The 21,845-nt window shown below is 48.5% G+C and overlaps 8 protein-coding genes across 8 annotated transcripts; 4 read left to right on the forward strand and 4 right to left on the reverse strand.

Moving 5' to 3' along the window:
- Positions 1-585: 585 nt before the first annotated feature.
- Positions 586-2,296, reverse strand: HD556DRAFT_1393742 (uncharacterized protein). Its single transcript, XM_041303619.1, has 3 exons — positions 2,126-2,296; positions 1,827-2,067; positions 586-1,802 (listed from the first exon to the last, which is right to left on the reverse strand). Exons 2-3 carry the CDS (start codon positions 2,051-2,053, stop codon positions 752-754), a joined length of 1,278 nt encoding a protein of 425 aa, XP_041157220.1. The 5' UTR covers positions 2,054-2,067; positions 2,126-2,296; the 3' UTR covers positions 586-751.
- A 1,703-nt stretch (positions 2,297-3,999) lies between these two features.
- On the forward strand, positions 4,000-5,863 carry HD556DRAFT_1242739 (SWIRM domain-containing protein; the record flags this gene model as incomplete). The annotated part of the gene is made up of 2 exons (XM_041298310.1): positions 4,000-4,401; positions 4,457-5,863. The coding sequence occupies 2 exons, from the start codon at positions 4,000-4,002 to the stop codon at positions 5,861-5,863; spliced, it is 1,809 nt and encodes a 602-aa protein (XP_041157221.1).
- A 518-nt stretch (positions 5,864-6,381) lies between these two features.
- On the reverse strand, positions 6,382-8,711 carry HD556DRAFT_745232 (glycosyltransferase family 15 protein). The gene is made up of 15 exons (XM_041311487.1): positions 8,577-8,711; positions 8,296-8,528; positions 7,880-8,244; positions 7,693-7,832; positions 7,633-7,642; positions 7,549-7,579; positions 7,445-7,497; positions 7,322-7,395; positions 7,249-7,269; positions 7,154-7,195; positions 7,010-7,102; positions 6,856-6,956; positions 6,728-6,809; positions 6,593-6,679; positions 6,382-6,541 (listed from the first exon to the last, which is right to left on the reverse strand). The coding sequence occupies exons 2-15, from the start codon at positions 8,377-8,379 to the stop codon at positions 6,477-6,479; spliced, it is 1,248 nt and encodes a 415-aa protein (XP_041157222.1). The 5' UTR covers positions 8,380-8,528; positions 8,577-8,711; the 3' UTR covers positions 6,382-6,476.
- Positions 8,712-8,831: 120 nt separating this feature from the next.
- Positions 8,832-11,138, forward strand: HD556DRAFT_745511 (uncharacterized protein). The gene is made up of 3 exons (XM_041311488.1): positions 8,832-8,873; positions 8,936-10,888; positions 10,940-11,138. Exon 2 carries the CDS (start codon positions 9,054-9,056, stop codon positions 10,878-10,880), a length of 1,827 nt encoding a protein of 608 aa, XP_041157223.1. The 5' UTR covers positions 8,832-8,873; positions 8,936-9,053; the 3' UTR covers positions 10,881-10,888; positions 10,940-11,138.
- A 207-nt stretch (positions 11,139-11,345) lies between these two features.
- HD556DRAFT_1529130 (major facilitator superfamily domain-containing protein) lies at positions 11,346-12,999 on the forward strand (the record flags this gene model as incomplete). The annotated part of the gene is made up of 9 exons (XM_041309400.1): positions 11,346-11,503; positions 11,571-11,597; positions 11,643-11,683; positions 11,727-11,775; positions 11,849-11,926; positions 11,978-12,077; positions 12,119-12,471; positions 12,530-12,626; positions 12,679-12,999. 9 exons carry the CDS (start codon positions 11,346-11,348, stop codon positions 12,787-12,789), a joined length of 1,014 nt encoding a protein of 337 aa, XP_041157224.1. The 3' UTR covers positions 12,790-12,999.
- HD556DRAFT_1393769 (uncharacterized protein) lies at positions 13,000-15,861 on the reverse strand. The gene is made up of 12 exons (XM_041303620.1): positions 15,630-15,861; positions 15,150-15,576; positions 14,980-15,084; positions 14,840-14,918; positions 14,631-14,787; positions 14,429-14,576; positions 14,179-14,370; positions 14,068-14,131; positions 13,897-14,015; positions 13,703-13,843; positions 13,583-13,646; positions 13,000-13,529 (listed from the first exon to the last, which is right to left on the reverse strand). Exons 2-12 carry the CDS (start codon positions 15,410-15,412, stop codon positions 13,104-13,106), a joined length of 1,758 nt encoding a protein of 585 aa, XP_041157225.1. The 5' UTR covers positions 15,413-15,576; positions 15,630-15,861; the 3' UTR covers positions 13,000-13,103.
- Positions 15,862-17,658: 1,797 nt separating this feature from the next.
- HD556DRAFT_1211168 (uncharacterized protein) lies at positions 17,659-17,817 on the forward strand (the record flags this gene model as incomplete). Its single annotated transcript, XM_041296573.1, has 1 exon — positions 17,659-17,817. A coding segment is annotated over one exon (159 nt), but the record flags the coding sequence as incomplete, so codon positions are not given.
- A 1,061-nt stretch (positions 17,818-18,878) lies between these two features.
- HD556DRAFT_1446388 (uncharacterized protein) lies at positions 18,879-20,973 on the reverse strand (the record flags this gene model as incomplete). Its single annotated transcript, XM_041307081.1, has 7 exons — positions 18,879-19,502; positions 19,556-19,627; positions 19,696-19,904; positions 19,956-20,059; positions 20,112-20,240; positions 20,298-20,677; positions 20,737-20,973. 7 exons carry the CDS (start codon positions 20,971-20,973, stop codon positions 18,879-18,881), a joined length of 1,755 nt encoding a protein of 584 aa, XP_041157227.1.
- Positions 20,974-21,845: the final 872 nt, after the last annotated feature.

Below are 21,845 nucleotides of genomic sequence, written 5' to 3' on the forward strand. Positions count from 1 at the left end.
TCACTATGTAGGTTGGGTGTTTAACGTTTGAATGTGGTCGTCTTTTTACCAAAGTAGATTTCACAAGACATCGTGGCTACCCGGAATTTTCATTGTGTCTAACCCTGGCCAATATAAATACGAATTCTGGTTTACATCAAGTACTAGTACAAGTCGGGACTGACGATGTTCTAACACCCCTTGCGAATCATTGCCTATTTTACAGCTGAAAAACGATAAGAAATGATAGTAGAAATAAACTTGGGCAGCAATATATCTCTTAGATGCATGTTAGTCGTAAGTGTTTAAATACATGAGTGATCGATTGATCCACCAGGTATATAATAACTTACCTCTCTGGTGGACATGGTTAGGTTCAGCATTATCACGCCTAGAAGGCGAGTCGGGTGAAGTCAGGGCTGCAGTTGGGTGGCATTTCTGGTGTGGGGTATGCCACAGCAATAGTGACAAAGCTTACGAGGATCGTGAAAACAAGTGAGGGCTGCATGGTTGGAAGTAAGAAGAGTGAGCGTTGTTTCGAAAGCGTACTGCTTTTATACTTTATTGTGCGAAGTTCTTTCGTACTACCTGAGGAGAACAGGGGGGAAAGCAGTCGTATGCCCATGTCAAAAATAAAATATCGGCTGTTGTATGTCCCAAATCCTGCCTGATGATATGATCAGGACGATTAATGTCTGTACGCCTCCATGGATCATCCCACTGCTTCTTGGCTGCTTGCTTTGATAGTCTCTTTCCCTTATCTCCTCTTCTTCTAGTCCCACACAAAATCCCTCACCTGACTCTTGAACCACGCTTCCTCTTCGCGTGGAAGAGGTTGTGCCCCATGCACATGAAGCACCCTAAGCGGACGCACACCGTCGTCTAGCTCACAGACGTCCTTCCATGAATTCTCCTGCCCCACAGCCTCCCTCCGGCTGCTGACCATTGCCTTCAGTATCATCAAAGGTACCTCCATGACGAAACCATCCCTCGCTATTAGTTTTAACATGGTGACACGGGGCCACAGGGAACAGTTATGACGAGCGAAAGGTGCACCGAGGAAATACAAGATGATCTTGATGCATGAGGAATGGCTGTTCGCGATGGTAACAGTATCACCATTCCACGGGCGTGTTTTAGGTATCCACCGCAAGCTACGTGTGGCAGCGCACCTATCTAACTCCAATGAATTTGAGCGGGGTAGCGATAGGCGACCAAGTCCACGGATAGAATCGCATTCCTGGAGAACGATGGTTTGACAATCACCATTGAACGTAGTATTTAGAGTGTCGTTGATGCATCTGCGCAGGATTACTTTCTCTGCCCAAATTGTGATTGTGATGGTGCAGGAGACCGTGTGAAACTGCAGGTCGTCGAGAATGAGGCAAGGTACTTGCCGCGGTATTGCCTGCAAGGTTTGACAAAGCGCTATGGATGCCGTCATATTGATCGGAGAGCCGCCGTAAATGGTCAGGACCTCAATGTGTTGCATGTTATTCTTGAACCACTGGAGATTGAGGTGACAAGCTATATTCTTGTCGATATGAAGGGTCCTAAGGGCGGGACACACCAATTTTGAACACGGTTCCAAGCGAGTGGCATAACGATAACATCCAACATCTGTCAATCGTAAACAGTCGAGCTGGGGCGCATATCCCGCCAGCGCGTCCAAGTCGCTGTATTCATTGAAGACCCCAGTGATTATGAGGCTCTTGAGTCGTTGAAGATGTAATGAAATAAAGGGTGGGGGAAAAATTCTGCCCAGGAATTGATCTTTGATTATAAGATGGACTGGGTAACTCCCCATCTTCTGTAGCTGGGAGCTTAATCACTGGTCGTTCATGGACGGTGCCCAAGATATCCGAGTCCACAGCTCCGGCATAGAAAATACAATGTTTCGCCAGTGTCTGCACACCAAAGCCATGGTGTGAGGGAACGGCATGCCTCCTGCGAGCATACGGTGCTCGTTTTTAGGGGTCGCCATCATATCATCTTCGACCATACTTTCAAGTATGATCTTGAAGATACTGCACATCGTCTCTGTGGGAAGCGATTGAAAGGAGCGCTGTGTCATTTTGCCGTTGACTACTGGTAACAGTAGAATCCTAATGAGACGAGGAAAGAAACCTTTGGAGTATAGACCTACCTCGACCAAGCGCTTGTGTTCCTCAGGGGTTTCAAATTTCAAATCGAGCGTATCTGTAGTTCGCGTCCAAATAAAGCCAAATACTCGCGGTGGCACAGTACTGCAGTAGTGCGCATGCGATTCTTCATAAGAAAAATCGACCTAGACACCTACCTGTCACGGCGAGACAACACTTGGGTGATAAGAGGCCGTGTGTGAGGCTGAGAGCTGCAATGAGATCAAAGTGATATTGAAGACCAGCGAGGTATTACTGTAAATTGAAATTACAAACTCGTTGCTACATACCGTTCCAATGAATGACCCGGGTCTATCAATTCGAAAGCTAAACAGCAATACTTCATAGTAATGCAAGAAGAAAAAAACCAATACCTCTCTCGGATATATTGCCTAGATGTAGCGCTTTTCGTCCTTGAGACGGTAAACAAAAGCCTCTGGTGTGACAGGTGTTATACATAGTGATCCACCAGGCCTGTAATGACTTACTTCTCTTGTGAACACGGTGAGATCCAACGTCCTCGCGCCCTGTGTCGTCGCTGTCACTGTTGTCGCTTTCGTCTGTTGAATGAGAGACGGTAGACTTGGAGTCGCGGGAGTTGGGGCTTCTGTTGGGAACGTAATGAGACCCAACATCCTCGCGCCCCGTGTCGCCGCTGTCACTTTAGTTGGTTGAATGAGATACGGAGGACTTAGAGTCATGGGAGTTGGGGCTTCTCTTGTGAACGCGATGAGATCCAACGTCCTCACGCCCCGTGTCGCCTCCGTCGGTTGAGTCAGAGACAACGGATTTAAAGTCGACGCGGGAGCTGGGACATCTCTTGTGGACGTAGTGGGATCCAACATCCTCACGCCCCGTGTCGCCACTGTCACTGTTGTCTATTGTGTCAGACCTTCTCTTGTGGGCATGGGAAGATTCAGCCTCCTCGCGCATCCCGCGCTCCTCACTCCCATCATAACCTAGATGTCGCCCCTATTCTTCTCGCCTTAACGTGACTCGAGATACGGTAGCATTGCAGAAAGTGTGCCTAACGCGAGGCGGGTGCCCTGCAACTTTTCGATGACAGTCACGGTGATGGACGGTCAATAATGGGCTAGTCGCGTATATTTCTTTTGGAGAAAGCGCTTCCCCCCTATTGATACCGTGATAGCTTTTCCAAGAGTATTACAGGTTCAAGCCTCAGGCCTCAGGTGCAATGGGATGTCACGATGTGCTACACGGTGTGATGCTTGTCTGGTTGAGGATCATCGATAGCGGTAGGCTGCCAAGACATAAAAAATACCATGCAAAGGCGCCTGGCTTGCGGTGACAGCAAAATCAATTGGATAACTGTTAGCAGAAGATATGCGGACGACGAGGAAGCAGTCTGGAACCAAATATCTGCATAAGAACAATTGCTTAAAAGATATTTTGGATACCTCGTGAAGATACTGCTCCCAACGTGGGCCTATGGGCTTCCTTGTTAACCTGGTAGACTCGAAGACGTTCAAGTTGCTCTTCAATTGGCTTCAAGTACTATGATAGTGCAATTTTCTAGCCACCATAGTTATTTGCAACTGTTTGGTACACTGGTTTCTTTCTAACCATACATTTGAACGGCTACTGGACCGCGATGGACTCACCAAAACGCACAGGCTCGCCGTCGTCAACGTCAGAGGCAAAACGAATCAAGCTCACAGTTCCTCAGAAAAGTCAAGGCGCTTCCCCTGTAGAACCTGAGTCCGCTCCGGGAAAGCGCAGCGAACTTGACCCAATTCAAGGCGGGGATATTGGCAACCTTCCACCTGATACTGGCGAACCTACGTCAGCAGAGAATGGCTCGGGTGTGATTAGGGTGCTGAAGGAGGGAGAAGGAGATGAAGATGCTGGAGACGTGTCAATGGGGGAAGCAGCTGATGAAGAGGCGGAGTCCGGAGACGACAACGATGATGAAGACCCTGCACAACTAGAGGCTACTCGCTTGCGACTGGAGGACCAAGCAAGAAAGTACCTCGCCGCGCAGACACACGATGTTATCATTCCGTCCTACTCTGCATGGTTCGACATGTCCAAGATTCACCCTGTCGAACGACGCGCGCTCCCAGAGTTTTTCAACTCAAGAAACCGTTCCAAAACGCCCTCCATATACAAAGATTACCGTGACTTTATGATTAATACGTATCGTCTACGGCCGACAGAGTACTTGACTGTCACCGCATGCCGGAGAAATTTGGCAGGCGACGTGTGCGCCATAATGCGCGTGCATGCATTCCTGGAGCAGTGGGGTTTGATCAACTATCAGGTGCGAAGGGCAGAAATGTTATCTGAGCACTTTCTAATGACTAAGTACTCTGAAGATCGACCCAGAAGCGCGACCAGCCGCGCTTGCACCACCTTTCACCGGCCATTTTCGCGTGGTCCTCGACACGCCTCGGGGCATGCAGTCATTGCACCCCGGGACTCGCCCTACTATCACACATCCAATGAACGGTGCCCAGAAGCCACTACAGCAACACAGCGGCTCCGGTTTGGCGTCACTTGAGCTGCGAAATTCAATCTACCAGACGACATCCAAAGCATCACGCGCGGTAACTTCTACCGAGGCGAATGCGCTCGCGAACGGTGTGTCGTCGAAAGGGAACATGTCGTACCAGTGCGATACATGTGGGACGGACTGCACCGCATTGCGGTATCACTCGTTAAAAGTTAAAGATTTCGAGCTGTGTGGTCCGTGCTATCTCGATGGGCGATTCCCGTCGACGATGTTTAGCGGGGACTTTGTGAAGCTCACATCTAGTCCGCCTGGTGTAAGCCATGGTGGGACTGACGACGACTGGACAGACCAGGAGGTGCTCCTGTTACTGGAAGGTATCGAGATGTTCGACGATGACTGGAGTGCAATCGAAGACCATGTGGGAACGCGTACATCTCAGCAGTGTATCAGGAAATTCCTGGCTCTACCAATTGAGGACCCATACGTAGCCTCGGAAGGCGACACGGGTCCACTAAGGTTTGGGCGGATCCCTTTCGAACAGGCAGACAACCCTGTGATGAGCGTGGTAGCCTTCCTCGCTGGTGTTGTTGGTTCAGGGGTTGCCGCTGAAGCCGCAAAGACAGCCATGCACGCTTTGACAGACGGTGCCCCAAGGGAAGGCATCGAGAATACACTTGACGAGAAAGGAGAGAAAAAGGGTGCAGAAGGTGATACTGCCATGGACGAGGATGCTCCCTATGCATCTACGGCGGTGAACTTTGAACCGGAGACCAACACTTCATCAAATACAGAGGGGGCAGAAAACGTATCCACCGACACCACAAAACTGGCAAAGCTGCAATCCAAATTACCCCAGTCTCACGCCGTGCGCGCCGCTCAGCTTGCTCTCAAGTCTTCTGCAAAAGCTGCTCAGAACCTAGCAGACGCTGAAGACGTACATATCCGCTCGACCCTTTCGTCTCTCATCAAACTCACGCTTACAAAACTCGAGCTTAAAATGTCTCAATTCGAGGAGTTGGAGGAGGTTTTGGAAGAAGAAAGGAAAGGTCTTGAAAGCGCCCGGATGGCCCTTGTAAATGAACGTGTTAACCTCAAGCGTATGCTTGATGGTGTGAGGAGTGAACTGGCGAAGAACGGTCGGATATCCATCCCTCCAACCAACTTGGGTACCACGGGTCAGGGGACGATTGCGACTGAAGTATCATCCAGCACTCAGCTGGAAGGGGATGCAGGGCCTCGGAATGACGGGGAGTTTGCCCAGCTAGCGTGATGGAATAGGACGATATGTTAATTATATTCGTTTGTGTGTTTGACACAGCCCTGTTGTCCTCTTACGTAGCTTTATCTTCTCTTAAGTGTATGATATACTAATTATTTTCTGACGCCTGAGTCGAAGTTCGTTATAATTATAACGGGTCGTGCCTCAGGCGTGGGGATGTGGGGATTAGTGCGTAGTCAAATTTGAGACTCGAGACAGCCATTGGATACTTTTAGTTCTCGGAGCCCGGGCACTTGCCGTCACAACTACTTTCATATCTTTGTGCAGTGACCATGGATACTTGTTAGCAAGCAGCGAATTTCCGAATCCCCTGCTATTCAGGATGTATTCCGCCCGAACAAAAGACGGGACCCTTTTGTTCGTACAGTTCCACAAGTAAGTAGAAGCGGTAAGAGGACAAAACAAAGAAATCATTCCGATATGAAAGCAGCTGAAAAGGATTGCCTATATGTATTCTGTCGGCCATCGCAGGATGCATATTTCATCGAGAAAGTAAGGAGACTAAATAGCAATAAAGACGAGACAGTTAATAGTCAAACGACTTGAATAAATTATCTTGCTGGAGTAATGTATGGTAGAAATACATCGTGGCATCTGCCTTCAATCAACCGAACATCCAATCGTCGTCCAACCGCATGAAATGCCTCAGACACGAATTTTCCGCAAAGTCTGGGCCAATTTTCAGTATTGCCAGGGTCTAATCATGACGTATTATCGCACCGAAGCTATCGTTTGGATTGCACGAGCAGTGTCCTTCCCGCCATTGTCTGCCCTGGGGACAGTGAGAAAATTCAGCGTGTTTATAACCTTCGGACGGATCAGTTATGGCTACGAAACGATATGGCCGAAGCTTACCTATATCTTTGAAGAAATGCAGTTGATCCTTGCGTGTGAACAAGGCTGCGGCGATGCTATGAACAGGTGCATCTCCCCATCTCTGTGTACGGTCAGGATGACACGAACAGAAAAAATATTTAACTTGCCTCATAGTAAAACCCTCCTGTATTCTCGAGATAGTTGAAGAATTTTGTGTAAGCTTCGCCCCTCCAGAAGTCCATATCGGCAATTTCAAAGTTTGACCAAACTGAGTGAGGAGCATAAGTGACTTTTCCCAACATGATATTGAACAGCTCTTACAGTGACACATGTTGTAAGAATCGCCTGCATCGTCGGATATAAAACTCATTGAGTTGTTTGGTGACACATATTCAGGGTGGTCCAAAATGAATTCTGGGAGATAGGTTCATCTTCGGCCTACAGAGTACGATGCTTAGTGCTTACCTTTCACCACGGACCACAACGAGATTATAGTTGATTCCCATTCTGTTCAGAACACGTTTTATGCTATAAAAGATATGGCAAGAATGTCAATTTACCTGGCATTGAAATGGTGAAGCCTGGGCCGTGGGTAAATTTAGCAGCTGGATCACTGTACCGGGGATCTCTCACCATAAATTTTGTCATGATCTTCCATGAATACAAAAGGGTCATATTCAAGGTCACAGTAGAATCTCACGTCGGGTCTATATAATGGGTCAGCACTTAATTCGTCTGGTACGCCGAACGACTCACTCTACTCTCCAATACCACTTGTATGGCGTTAAGAGCTCATGACGGAAAAAGAACTACATAGAGAGGTTAGCGTAAACGAAACATCCCTTCCAAACACACAGCACCCCTGAATTAAACCGACACATATTACGGTAACTAATGGCCAAGGATGAGGACGCGGCCTGAATAAGTTACACGGAGATACGCACGAAACACTGTCTGTAGTTTCAATGGTAAGATGTTGACGACGATCTGATCAATGGACTTACCGCCATAAATGACGCCATCCTGTGTTAGCATATTGCGTCCCCTCCGAGCTCGTTCTTCGTCTATCCAGGGTGGTTGCACCCAAGTTTCGTGAGGGATGAGCCCAAATGATACATCGCCGTTAGTCAATACTTTAACACGCCTGAAAATGCATGATAAACCAACTGCACTAATGATGACATGGTATACCTTTTGAACTCGTAAGAGAAGGGTTCGTCGTTCAAAAACACCCAGGGATAGTTGAATTTGCGATTGAATTTTGCCTCCAGCTGTTCTACACTGGATATCACGCCATCGAGATCACTGTTGCGCGCCAGCATCAACAACGTAGCATTGGCTCGGTGAGAAGTAGAAGGGTCGTGTGGAATGATATTGCCAAAGGAGTGTGATGGTTTACTCTCTGCGGAAGGAGCCAAATCGAGTAGGGTCTCGTCCATCTGTTCGACATCCAAAACACCCGTAGAATCCTTGTATATCGACCGTTCTGTGGACAAAATTTTGGAAGACAAGTAGCCGCCTTGAGGACTAACAGTCATAAAATAACACACACACGACTATACGGGAATCTGAGGTAGGGCGCGGTACGGGATATGCCTTTGACATACCACAATGATTAATGCGATGATGATAGATCTACGATGTGACGCGAACGATATAGGAAGAGCCGTGTTTCGGAAGAGAATCTGCATTTTAACACGACAGCAGCAGGCGAGTGTCGACAACCTGGGGCTGAATGAGGTTCAGTGAGGGAACACTATCCAATTCTAGTCAAATAGCCTGTTGTGAAGCTCGGGGAACCGAACTTAAAAGAACTTCCTGTGACGTAGAGTTCTAACTTCTGAAAAATATATTATTACGAGTATTGCCTTGTCGTATGTTAACGCACCTATATCGTGTCAATGAATAGCAGATGCATTCTGGAAACAGGAGAAGGACATTGTACATAGCTGGTCTAAATTGTTTACTTCAAGTCTACACCAATCATTCAATATGATGGCCGGGATTCTAGTATGATACTCACTGCAGCCTGAACTTTGCTTGAACTGTACCGCCGTACGTAAAGAGAACCTTATGTAAGTGACTAATAATACTTCCTTTTCAGGAGCGGGTCAAGGTTTTACTCAGACTCTTACCACCAGGACCAGCTCATGATTTTCGTACTTCACTAGGTGAAAAAGACAGAGTTAGTGCTGCATTTTGCATGGCAACATGGATACTTGGCAAATCACCTTGGCTGCATGCTAGCCGTGTGCGCTTGCGCCTAGATTTTCTTCCTCCAAAAGTTTGGTCTCAAGCACGCAACAGACTCAATACGTCTCTCGCTATTTCAACGCAGTCACCATCATCCATCGAGGTCGAACACATGCCTCTTCCGCGTCAAGCACCTGATGTGTCAGTGTTTGAGGAGATGACTGCCGAATATACCTTGGCTGTGTCCCAGAATTCGTCCGTATTCACGCCCCAGACATCTTCTGGCACTCTCGTAAATCTAATACGTACAGCGGACTACGCAGCCGCGGAATCGTTGCGGAAAGAGATGGTAGATATAAAGATACCCATTCAACCGCATGCCATTTATGAACGGGCAGCGAGAGCTGTTCTTCAGGCGAAGGGGCTCAAAAATCGAGAGGAAGCGTTTTCTGCATGGCTTTCGTTGGTGCCTACAGCAAAAGAACAATGGAGTTCATTCAAGGATATCCGCCAGCAGCTCTTTCGTGGATCGAATTACCTTAACATCTCACTCATCATGCGGTTCGGTCTCATCATGGCTTCAAAAGGTTATATCACCGGCGATGCACAGTCACAAGTGTTGAACACCCTTGCGCGCTATGCGAGTCCTCCCACGACTGAGAGGTACATTTTACAACTGGAAGCGGTGGTAGATTCTTTCTCGAAATCCGGTCAAGTAAAAGTTACTCCAGAACAATGGGCAAGCATCTACAGCCTCGTCATCAGAAACCAGGTCCTGGCTGGCCGAGAGGAGCATGCCCTTCAGCTTGCACGCGTCGCTGCAACACGCGAACGTCAAGTCACAGACTTTACGTTTAGACTCCTCCTAGAGCACTCCCCAGACGAAGCATTTACAGCCAGCGTTCACGAATTACGCCAGCAAATATCCAGCAATCCTTACAGCATCCCAGACGTTTGGTATAAGCAAACTTGTTCCCGCACCGATACCCTTGCGTTGACTTCCCACCTGCGTTATCTCCGGCGTGCTATCATCTCGACGAACCCTCCCACTTCTTATTTCCTTTCCAACTTCATGAATGCCTATCATGCCACCGGGCGTACACGCGCCACGCTCGCTTTGCGGAAAAAAGCGTTCCAGCACTCGCACAAAGCCAAATCCCTATGGGTCATGGCAGAGATGCTTTATCACCGTTCCCGCAACGAGCCCCAACTCGTCCTTGTGGTCTTTGCATATCATTTCCACATGATTGGTGTCCCTCGCAGAACTATTTTGAAAACCATGAGGTTAATATCCAAACGCCGTGCTCCGCTTTCCCAAAGAACATCGCTTCCAAAGCACTTGCTAAACTGCCAATACGATATCTCAGAGAAGCTATGGCCGACACCCTATCACACCGCCCTCGTTTGGGAAGCTCTCGTTTGGTCAACGCCAGAAAGCGACCACGAGCGCATGTACAAATATCTGCTCTCCGTCGCAGATTCCAGCACATCGCAGAAGCCCATTTTCTCTCCAGACTCCAAATTCGCACCATCATTGCTGCAGCTTCCAAAGCGCGCAGTTGACGCGGCCCATTTTTCGCCTTTTGCGAAGTTGCACGCGAAGCGCGGCCGGCCGGAGCGGGCTGCAGGCGTCTTGAGAGATATGATGAAGTTTGGGTTGAGCCCTGGGGTTGTGCAGTGGAGTATTGTGGCAAGGGGGTTTGCTGAGTATGGGGATCCGGCCGTGGCGGTTTCTATCATCAATCGGCTTGAAGAAGATAATGGATCGCAGGATCGGGCAGGCGTGAGTGGTGATCATGCGGACCGAACGCCGTCGATTCTGGACATTGGGCTTTATACGAACGTGCTTAGAGGGTTCGTCCTTGCAAGGTGTTTGGAACATGCTCAAGATATAGAGAGGAGGATTCGACAGAGATTTCAGTATATTGATGGCGAGTTGAGGGCCACAGATGATGCGCTGCGTCTGCTGCGGAACCTCGAGAGACAGATGGCGAGTTGATAGAGGCGGTACGAGTATTTCCAGACTATTCTAGCGTAGATGTTCAATATGTTTCACAGCTTGTCGTCCTAGGCGCCATTCAAATCAAGCTGCGCTGTCACAACGTCGCACCATAGATACCTCCTATCCTACACGATTTACATCTACACGGTAATAATTGAGTGAAATAGGATAATGTGGGCCCTAATCTCGATACTAGCCGTGAAATCAACCACCGGGATGTGCCCGTTTATGAACCACGCGGAACGATGTTCAGAAGCATCCTGGTTCATACTACTCCCGCGGACTCAGCAGTCGATTCTCCCTCTCAAAGGCATGCATCAGACTACCCAGGACGACGGTAGTATAACGCCACTGTGGTATATAAGCCTCCTGGTTTATCCGAGTCAACTTCATATTTAAACTCCATTATATTATAGGATAATATGTATGCCCCATCCATCTGTCAATTGATCTCCATTGTCCATGTCTACGCCTTTCCCCAGTGATAAAACTGCAAAGCAGGCCCCCGAAAGCGTCCCACAACCCGTCAAAGGCGCTGAAAATCCCAGCCTTGTCGACCCCTCGGATGCGCTAGGTTTTCCCGAAGGTGGTTTTACCGCTTGGGGCACAGTGCTAGGCGCGTAAGTGCATCTGTCCACCTACCGATCGCTGTATACTCATCATCAACCGCGGCCGTTATAACGTAAGTTCCTTGATCCAATTCTGTGGCTTTGGGTAAATTCAACTCGGCATTTATGGGCCCAAACTGATACGTGCCAGATATAACGGCGCCTACGGCGTCTTCCAGGGCAAGCATATTTGTGAATTATCTTACGTGGACGAACTGATCACCATGATATGCAGACTTTTACACTCAAACATACCTAACCAATTCCACACCATCTGCAATCGCGTGAGTAAGCTCTAGATCTACCTAGGCCGTTTCTTAGCTGCTAGTAGTGTTTCTGACTTCTACCGCGGTGTAGCTGGATAGGAAGTGTTAATGCGTTCTTGATATTATCAGTTGGTATCGTGTCAGGAAGGATGGTTGACCAGGGCGCATTGTATGTGTGCAAGAAGTCCGCATAAAGATGTCCCTGATCATATGTTTTCAGTTACTCTGTGATGAGAATTGGTTGTCTCCTCCAATGCCTCTTCTTCTTGATATTGTCCCTAGCGAAACCAGATGAGTATTATCAAGCAAGTCTCGTTTCTGTTGATGCGCAGCTCTGTTGACCGTATTGTTGTGCATGTAGATATTCCTTTTCCAAGGTATCGGTCTCGGTATTGCAATAGGCCTCACAAATGTTCCGTCCATCGCCATAGTATCGCATCACTTCCAGCGACGCAGAGCTGTTGCGATGGGAATTGTCGTTGCGGGGTCGTCACTGGGTGCGATCTTGCACCCTGTCATGCTCAACAATCTTATCAATGGAAGGCTTGGCTTTGCAAATGGTGTCCGTGCAAGCGCGGCCCTGAATGGTGGCCTGCTTTTTATCGCAAATCTCTTGCTGCGAACAAGGCTTCCACCGCAACCAAAGGCCGTCAGCTACACCCGCGTTCTGCGAAACTCGTCGAGAGATGGCGCTTACATGTGTGCTTGTGTAGGGTGCGTAAGCTTTGCAATACTCGATGATATGAACATTAAAGTTTCTTTCACTGGTTAGGATGGCTGCTTTTGAATTTGGGTACTTCTTCGAAACCTTTTATCTTCAGTTAGATTCCACCCTGCATGGTCTAAGTCAAGGATTTTCGTTTTATTCAGTGCGTATCAGAGACTACTCAAATAATCAAGAACTGCTTACCACTCCGACAGCTCACAATTTTTAGTTCTGGTTCTTTCATCGGAAGACTTACTGTGGGTTTTGTCTCTGCCTACGTGGGCATCAGGGGGCCGTTCTGGAATCACGTATCTGGATTGACCTGATTGACCGGTCAGGTCCACGCACAAACTTATAATACCACAGGTAAGATTGCATGGAGACATTCAAGATGAAGAAAATATTGCAGGCAGTCTAATTTACCTGCCCCCACATCGCTGCCACCACCTCAGCCACCACCGCCGCCGCCTCCACATCCACCACCCCCACCTCCTCCTCCACATCCGCCACCACCACCTCCTCCGCATCCACCACCACCTCCTCCACAACTGACTCCGCCACCACCTCCGCAAATAACCGCACTATGTGAAGTATCAATAGAACAGCTGCCTGCACCCTATAAGCCTGGTATCAACACACCTCATTCTCCAAACACAACAACAACACTCACCGTCGCACACCCCGAACCTCCATTCACCACCGATCCAGCAGCAGCAACGCATCCACCAGGGTAGTACTGAAACATCGGCACAGGATATAAAAATGCAATCCCATGATCAACATTCTCATATCTCTCCACAGCCTTCCCGTTCCGCTCTTCCCGCAGCTTCCTTTTCTCTGCCTTGCGTGTACGGTTCTCCCTGTGATGTAGGCTTGTGTATGTGTTATTTAGGACAAACACGGCGTTGTGATCGCTTGGGTGCGTAGCAGCACATGTGTCAGATTTGGGAGGGAGTAAAAGCATGCTGCTGGTGGTTTGAAAGGAGATGAGACGTCGGAGCTTTTGGCCGATTGTGTCACCTGGCAGTGGACACCCGCAGTGCATGTAGGGTACGTGATAATGGTCCTACGATTCAGAGTTTTAATGGGGATATCGAATTCCAAGGAACTATAGCTTACGTTCCAAGCACGACAGGTGAGGTCGAAGGAGGTCGCGAGGTGACCTTCTTCTACTTTATCATCGCTGAAAAATGTATATTCGTTATGTGTGTTCCGTATTGTACTCGTGACAGCACCTACTGATCAACATGTCGTCCTACGAGCGAGAGGCAGTCCATTTGATACTGACTCGCCATGAGTTGATGAGTATGCCACCCGAGATCGATGTCGAGCGTGGGCACGAGGAATGAGTCAGGAGACTCTGCCATGATGTTTAAAAAGCTGTAGAATAATGTTCCTGTGATGTCTGTAGAAAAAAAGAAGCATGCACGTACGCGTGATACCGAGCTACGCAATGTTGCAGTGCCACTGCGTCCACCTCGTTAGCGAAATATCCTGGCTCGGTCCACCCAAGGTTGACCATCTTCTTCACAAATGAGGCTTGCCGGAGGACCTAGATTCATATATCAGTCCTTGAACATGATCAAAGTTGAGGGTTCACTCACAGCACCGACCAAATCGAGTGAAAACACCCTGTCGTCCGTGTAGGCACCCATTATCTTATTCCACCTGTTCTGTTGAGAAAACGTATTCACTGCAGCAAAAATAGGACATACCATATTGGCTTCAATTGTACGTTCAGCGCGCGACGCATGAGCGCAGTGTCATACTGGACGTTTGTCAAGATCTGGTGCGTGGGTTCACTTGCCTTATTCTTCTGGCAAATGACATTTAAGCTGAGGATGCGCTTCTTGATCATGTTTGCGTGTGCAGTGTCGTGGGTGCTATGTGGTGTATGAAGAGTTCCACTATGTATATGAAATTATATTAGATGTCATACAAGACGGTCAGCAGGGCGACACCCACGCCAAATATGCATCAGGTGCTTCTGATTCGACTATGTTTTTCACAAACTTGTGAAGGCCGAGAAGTTCTTTAGTAATCGGCTTAGCGCATATGCAGTCGATGGTAAAGTCGCTCTGGGTATATCCCTTCCCATCAGGCTTGAAGAACGCTATGGCTGGGTATCAGAATGGATTCCCATGCCATGAAGGCAGAAGGAACATACGCGAAAGAATAGTGCGATAACAGTAAGGGCACTCGATAGATTTGTGTGTGAGATACGCAGCAGATGCGAATGGATCATACGGTAATTTGGTACTGCGTTCCCAAGCAGAGACGCGTCCATGTTGTGGCGCGTCAGTGGTTAACAGACCAGGGTTAGCCTGGCAGAATGTTCAGCGAGCTCTGGACATTATTCAAAGTGTTGTGTCGTACGAGAAGGTTAGGAAAGTAATCAGTGAAATGAACGAGAGGTTTGAGCTTGGAGATCCGCGTGGTGTCTTCCGCATACCAGCTGCGGATGTGACCAAAAGACGTAAAGTTCGTCATTAATGAGGAATTAGAGACGTGCTTGCCTCGGATTCAGAAGGTAGGCGTGCCACACCATAATGACATCGATTGGAGGTAAATGTTGCTCTACTGTGTCAGATTGCTTGATTGTCAGACACCACCTCTCAAACCTGTGGTCCACCAGTGCGGTGAGTTAACAGTGCAAGCGCACGCAGAACGCTAGTAAGGCACGCACCGTTCAACAGCCAAATTGACAAACCATACCCAGCGTTTCTCGCTGTCCGACTCTAATCCCGCAATAAGGCTCTCGCTGGCAGCGACGCGCTGCTCAAGGTGGCTGAACGCTGCCAGAAGCTGAAGATGGGCCCTGAGCTGATCTGGGCGGATGAGGTGTCGCGTGCTACGTTGTCCGATGTTAAAGGTCTCTGGAAGAGTATACTGTGGTGGTTCGGGCGATAGCTGGGGAAGCGTAGCATGTGGGGGGCGCTGCTCAGTCATGTTGGAGACTGCTGTGTGGCTCCTGGCCGGTATATATACCTATCGGAAGAAGGACGCCACCAATTATGGGTGCAGTACTCGACAGTTTGATAACTTGAGTTAGTGCAGTACGCCTATTTGCAACTTGGAATGACTGCATGATCCGAGTTGCCTAAAGTTTGAGGCTATACTGTCATAAGTATTGATACAAAGCCAGGGATGGTAGAACGGTACTTACCTAGGATTGCCAGCATACCGTGACATGTATGCATACAGATGGAGAATCAAGCATACCTAGTAGGAATGTCTTGGTAAGGGCGGCCTAGGATGTACCGAAACCGTTTAAGGTTTCTTTGGGATGTGACGGACTGTCGGCCTATGTCTTGATCATTTCGAACACTCACAAATCACGAAATTCGATTTTAGGTTCTGGGTCCAGAGTTAGCGTAAATTTGGAACGTCGCGGCAGGTACCGCAGCAGTCGCAGCAGTGGCGCAGAATTTTCCTTGTGCCTTGGATGCGTCACGCCGTCTTTGTCAGAAAAAAGTCACAGGCCATTGTAATGCCGCCGGCTTACAAGTTGGGTCATGTGCATTGAAAGGTACATTAAAAGTGCCTTTCAAGGCGGCTGAGGTCATCAAAAGCGTGAGATATTCTTATGCAATGACATCGATAAACAATACATCCATCGTGCAATATCACATCACCATCAGCATGGGTCCCTCTCGCACTCATCGAAGCAAATACAACTTCTCCGAAGAAACTCTGACAGGGCAGCTTCTATGCACGCATTGTAGCAAGAAGTTCAAGACCCAAGGCTTCAAGAAGCAGAAGGACACCAAGGCGGAACAAGCGGAGTTCGCCATTCAATATGCACGAGATCAGAAAAGAGGTGAGTCCTCTGCTACCCGCTGTAGAGACTCATGCCTCTCATGGTGTGATATGGCAGTATTCACTAGGGAGTACACAGCACGAACTTGCAGCATCACTCTGTGTGCTATCTGCAGCTATCCCTATATGAGGCGCAGCTTTCCCGCGCAAGGCGCAGCATGCGCGCATCATTCCCGCGCCTTACGATGTATACGCGCGCGCGCTTTCCCGCGCTTGGTCGCCCTATAGCGCCAGCCTTCCAGAAGCATCCATCCACTGTCCACCAAGCTCTCTAGTGCGTGTATTTCCATTTCCCTTATTTACATATCATCCCACCTTTATTTATATCATGGACCCTTACTTACATATAGCTTTACATACCTTACTCGGTAGCGCTTCGGCTCTGCGTGACAGCACTTAGGCGCCGTATATAAGCGCCAGCATTACATACTATTGAAAACTTTCCAACTTAGACTGGACCTCCCACTTACCACCCACATACTACCTAGGAGAACATAGTAGAAATCTATTCTTTGACACCTCGCGCTCACATCTCTTGTTATTCATCTATCATCACTTAAGCAAACTCACACTTACTCTCACTTGTTTCCGCTCACGCGCGTACCTTCGCTTTCCCGCGCCTCGCGCGTACCTGCATGCTTTCTCGTGCTTTGCATTGGCCGACCAGTAGCGCCTTCAGCGCCTACTACCAGATCTTCGCTGCACTTGCTTCCCCTTTAGGGTCGAACACACTTGTCGTCTCAGGTCAGGCTATAGTGTCATTCTATTGCATTAAAACGGGCTAAGTGTCAGTGAGGAGTGATGCAGGAGCGATGCTAAGCGTAGGTTGCATTACCTTCTGACCCAAACGGGCATTAGGTTATTGTAATGCATTACGACTCAAATTCTTTGTTCGGTCGTCATACTGCCTAATATAGACGACATCCTCTCGGCCTTCAAAATGCTGTATTCCTGGTCCAGGCTGGTCCCGGCTGGCCCTTGCCTTCCTGGCCCTGTTCCTGGCAGCTCCCTACCCCACAGTGCATCCTATTTTTATTCACACTCTTTCTAGTTGTTCGATTGCCATGAATTGAGTTAAACTGTGCGCTGTGTGCTCTACTAGTAAGTCCAACGCGGAGATCTCCATATATGCAAATTTTTCTGAAGTCCTGGCTACGCAGTGTCACATGTGTACAATCCTAATAATGCACATCAATGTTACCTCGTCCCAGCCGTGCAGTCTCGACAGAAATGCTATCCTCTTCACGAGCATCTTTTACAGCGCTGAGGCCTGCAGGTCATCTGAGATTTTCTCGCCATCATTATGTGGGGGCCCTAGCTATCTCTCCGTCTCAGGTATGCCACCCTTGATTCTTTTTTCAACCAATCAGTACTTATTATCTTGCTCAGCGACATCAACTGCGGTCGAACGTGTCTTCTCACAGGCCCAGCAGCTCCTTCACTTTACTTGCAACCGACTCGCACCATCAACAATTCGCGCCTTTCTCTGCCTTGGAGCCCGGGGCAGAAGTGATCTTCTGGTGATGGAGGACCTTCCAGCCTCTGTAAGGAGTCAGAAATGGAAGTGAAGCGAAGTCGAGGCTGAGAAGGATGACGAGGAGAATTAGCAATACTCATTTTTTATTGTCCGAGTTGTTAATACACCCTGTACCATCTTATTTCAGAGACATCGTTTTTCATGTTCTCTTGAATTCAAACTATATTATCAGAGATCTAAATTACATCTCCGCGAGTCTGGGATACCTGGAGTTCTACCAAAGTTTTACCGCCCCCCTTTTGTGTGAGTTCTGCTCTGCTTGGCACTAGATTTGGGTGCTACACGTGGTCGAGCAGATGAAGTACCTGTTACAATAACATGTAACCGAGAACCCCTCCTACGGAGGTCATCATGACCTTAGCCCCTATCCCACCATATGCACCGTCCTGGAAGACTTACCGACTCAACGGAGACTCGTAGAGACGCCTAGAACGGCCTGGATGCCGTTAGATGACCTAGACCAGCCTAGGCTACATCTGATCGGACCTAGATGGTCCTCGACCCGGATTATGAGGAAGCTCTGCCTCATGGTCAGAAGAGAAGCTCTGCCTCATGGTCAGAAGAGAAGCTCTGCCTCATGGTCAGAAGAGAAGCTCTGCCTCATGGTCAGAAGAGAAGCTCTGCCTCATGGTCAAGAAGAGAAGCCACATGCCTTAACATGCGGAGTTAGACTCCAAGGCATGCTACGCCTTGAGGACAGATAAGAGAGGCATGGTAAGCCTCATGTATAGATAATCGACCGCATGGCATCAGATAAGATGCCCTTTTATAGACACACTTACAACTACCTACCGAATGTAGTATTGGTCTGTGCACACGGACGACAGTATATAGAGCAGACTAGAATCATGTATATTCCCTACTTGATTCTACTAGGTTTTATCCAGAACTTCCTCTGAAAGACAGTCCCAGTCCTTCAGTCTAAGCCGCACCTTAAGGAAAGCCGACGCTACCTTAAGTGGAACCCCCGAACCTCTCATTCGAGAGAAGACCCCCGTCTCTCCAGTAGCGAGCCTGCTATCAGATTAGGCAATCCGCCTAAGGAGAGCTCGAACTATCCTAGTCCGTAACAGTACCGATGGCGTTGTCAAGTTCGCGTCTATTGAAAGTAACATTGCGCGCACGGCGCTGGCGAGTTTCTTCTGGAGGAGGCATCTCCTCGCTTACTACAGACGACCGAGCTGTCTTTGTACGTCGGCGAGTTTCTTCTGGAGGAGGCATCTCCTCGCTTACTACAGATGACCGAGCTGTCTTTGTACGTCGGCGACGGTTAGAAGGAAAAAGTACCGCTATGTCCAATTCTGGACCCGCTGGACCGGTTGCCTCGTCGGGAACTGCAGGCAGACGAACATCAGTTGCATGTGGGGTCTGTGGGGGAGTTGATGGAGGGGGCAAGATCAATGGCATGTCGGATATTAATCCAAAGGGAGGGCCACTGGTGAGGTTGTTAGCAGTAGTCGAATTTGGGGTCAACGAGTCCAGAGGAGGCGCTTGAATCTGAGGAATATCATTCTGACGGCCAGTGGTGTGATTCTCCGTGGTGTTCACGAAGTTCGGGGCGAGAGGCGCTTGGAACTGAGCACCGTTGAGGGCCATTAAAGCCAAAGTGTCGTTGTTTAAGCCCAGCTGGTTAAAATCGAGGTCGTGATGTTGGAAATCAAGTTGGTGGGGTAACGCAGAACACTGATCCTGGACGTCAATAAGGATGCAGCCTGTGCATTAGTCACATTACTCACCTGAGTCACCCCATCTAACCCTGCCTCCATTGAACCAAAATCATTGTGTAATGCAGAACGCTGACCTTGAAGCTAGATGCGTGGTACGAACCGTGAGTAATGCATTATGACCGTGTAGTACTAAGTAGTGCATTACTCACCTGTGACTCTGAATCAGGTGACATGCGATACAAACTATCCGTGTGAAAGGCTGGGTCGTTGATTTCACCCACGGCCGTACCACTACCACTGCCAGCTTCATCTATGCCATTGATTGCATTGGTTGGGATGTCGTCCATCTCAGAGTTATTGTCGATATCGTCGTCGCTCTCATCCTCGTCATCGTCTTGAGGGAGACTGGCTTCAAATACTGCGTGACACAGTGAGTGTCGCAACTTGATGTTGAGAAAACATCACTTACTAAGCGCTTGGTTAGTAAAGTCCAAAAACGCTTCCTGGACGACATTAAACTTGTCGCAAAATGTATTGAACTGAACGCCATGGTCGAGTTCACCTATGTGATAACTTCAATAGTATAAGCTCACGTAAGCAGTTTAACATATAGAGTTCAACATACTCATAAACCACCGTCCCACCCTTCGTCGGATCAAGCCCTGCCATGAGGACCGAAAACTTCCAGCCACCGGTCGCGTGAGATATGTAACGGAACACGCGGTCCAACATCGGTCCTAGTTCCCGAATGGCCCTGACAGTGACAACATCGATGAGAAATCTCACCAGTCAATCAGTAGGAGGTATGTACTTGACTTTTGCCTCTTCATTGACCTTTGGCATCTTACCAGCCTTCAGGCGCTCGCGATCTCTGGCAAACTTCGCTTTTGCTTCTTGATATGCCCTTTCTACCTCGTCACTCTCTGCCTCAAACTTTTCCTGAGTGACAGCCAAACGCTTGTTCAGCTTTGGACCACGGTTAGTGATGTTGTCCGTGCGAATGGCATTGTCTGCGTCTATCTTAACCTTCTTACTATAGTGCTCACGCGAATAGATGTGCATCTTTCGGGGTGCATGTCTTTTGGTCACCCCACCTCCCAACACCGCATCAAGTTTGAGCACGCCCCGTGTCCCACTTGTACGGCTCAAGCGTGACACGTTGGTCATCCACCGGTACCAACGCGTGATTTGCTGTGACGTGGCGAGAGTTTTAGTCCATGTTTGACGCGTGTTTTTTGTAGCATGCTTACCAGTTTCCGAGTATCGACCGCTTCTGCTAGAATTTTAGTTTGCTGGACCGACAGTGCCTGGTCGGCTGGGATGTCTGGGAAGACCACACTGCGCTCCGGCCAATGCTGGAAAAACTCCAGTGAGGCTTTGTTCAATACAGGGTCGTAATTCTTGGTGGGGATACATTCATGGTAATCTGGGAGGAACGTCTCCAGGAGTGCTGCCTGTTCCTTTGTTGTCCACTTCTTGTTACCCATCTTCTCATTGCGGTGAGTCCGTACAGACGCGTTATGACACGGTGCTGAGACTCACGTTTGATATTAGATGCACTAGCGCTTAATGGAAATGGCGAAGGAGGGAGGTTTACGCGTCTTTCTCGTGGATTTACTGGGTTCTGATCCCATTAAGGACCTCGCGTACTCATTGGCTACATAGCAACAAAGAGTGTATATGTTCTTTACATGATCTGCAAATTGACACCCTTCCTACTAGACTAATTGTGTGACAATGATTAACAGAGGTTCTGTAGCAAGCGTGACGTGAGAACAGCGCAGCGGATACTCATGAAACACAAAAGAGTCTACTGAAGAAAAACGGCCGTTCAGCCGGATCCCGTATCGCGAAGAATTCCTCTGAACGAGACTGGAGGAATTCTTCTTGAATTTGTCGGAGGGGAGGGGGCTTCATTGGCAACAACTTTTTGACTTGAGAGTCAGCGACAGCGTGCAAAAGGACTGATTTACTACTTACATCAAACATGGACATGGATTTGTCCCTTTGATGTGACATTGTGTGAGTGCGAAGCTGAAATAAGTACGAGTGGAGAGCAGTAGAAAAACCAACCACATACAAGTAGGCCCGTGCTAAGTACTCTTTAAGTTCCAAGTCTTCGGGAAAAGATCAGCAGAAGGGGAGGAAGGCAATTCTTCACCCAGAAAGGTACTAGTTGGTCCATGAACGTTTGAACGATCATTATACTCAATATCAAAGTTTGTTTCCGTTCAATGTGATCAGACAGTTGATTGCAATGGAGGATAGTGCTTGAGCCGTATAATAGTACGATCCAATAGACTCACTTGCGGGGTAAATGGACAAGAGTCTGAAAAACAACTTGAAGCGAGTCTGGAAA

Source organism: Suillus plorans (genome assembly GCF_016647745.1).
Source record: "Suillus plorans strain S12 chromosome Unknown HD556scaffold_52, whole genome shotgun sequence".
NCBI classification, from domain to species: Eukaryota; Fungi; Basidiomycota; class Agaricomycetes; order Boletales; family Suillaceae; genus Suillus; species Suillus plorans.

Coding starts and splice junctions, on each gene's coding strand:
- HD556DRAFT_1393742 (XM_041303619.1), bottom strand. CDS start 2,053: ATGACACAGCGCTCCTTTCAATCGCTTCCCACAGAGACGATGTGCAGT. Junction 1,803..1,826: donor ACTCGGATATCTTGGGCACC/GTCCATGAACGA, acceptor CCAGTGATTAAG/CTCCCAGCTACAGAAGATGG.
- HD556DRAFT_745232 (XM_041311487.1), bottom strand. CDS start 8,379: ATGCAGATTCTCTTCCGAAACACGGCTCTTCCTATATCGTTCGCGTCA. Junction 8,245..8,295: donor TCATCGCATTAATCATTGTG/GTATGTCAAAGG, acceptor ATTCCCGTATAG/TCGTGTGTGTGTTATTTTAT. Junction 7,498..7,548: donor TGTGTCGGTTTAATTCAGGG/GTGCTGTGTGTT, acceptor CTCTCTATGTAG/TTCTTTTTCCGTCATGAGCT.
- HD556DRAFT_745511 (XM_041311488.1), top strand. CDS start 9,054: ATGCCTCTTCCGCGTCAAGCACCTGATGTGTCAGTGTTTGAGGAGATG.
- HD556DRAFT_1393769 (XM_041303620.1), bottom strand. CDS start 15,412: ATGACTGAGCAGCGCCCCCCACATGCTACGCTTCCCCAGCTATCGCCC. Junction 14,371..14,428: donor GCACCTGATGCATATTTGGC/GTGGGTGTCGCC, acceptor TCATATACATAG/TGGAACTCTTCATACACCAC. Junction 13,530..13,582: donor TCACCTGTCGTGCTTGGAAC/GTAAGCTATAGT, acceptor TCTGAATCGTAG/GACCATTATCACGTACCCTA.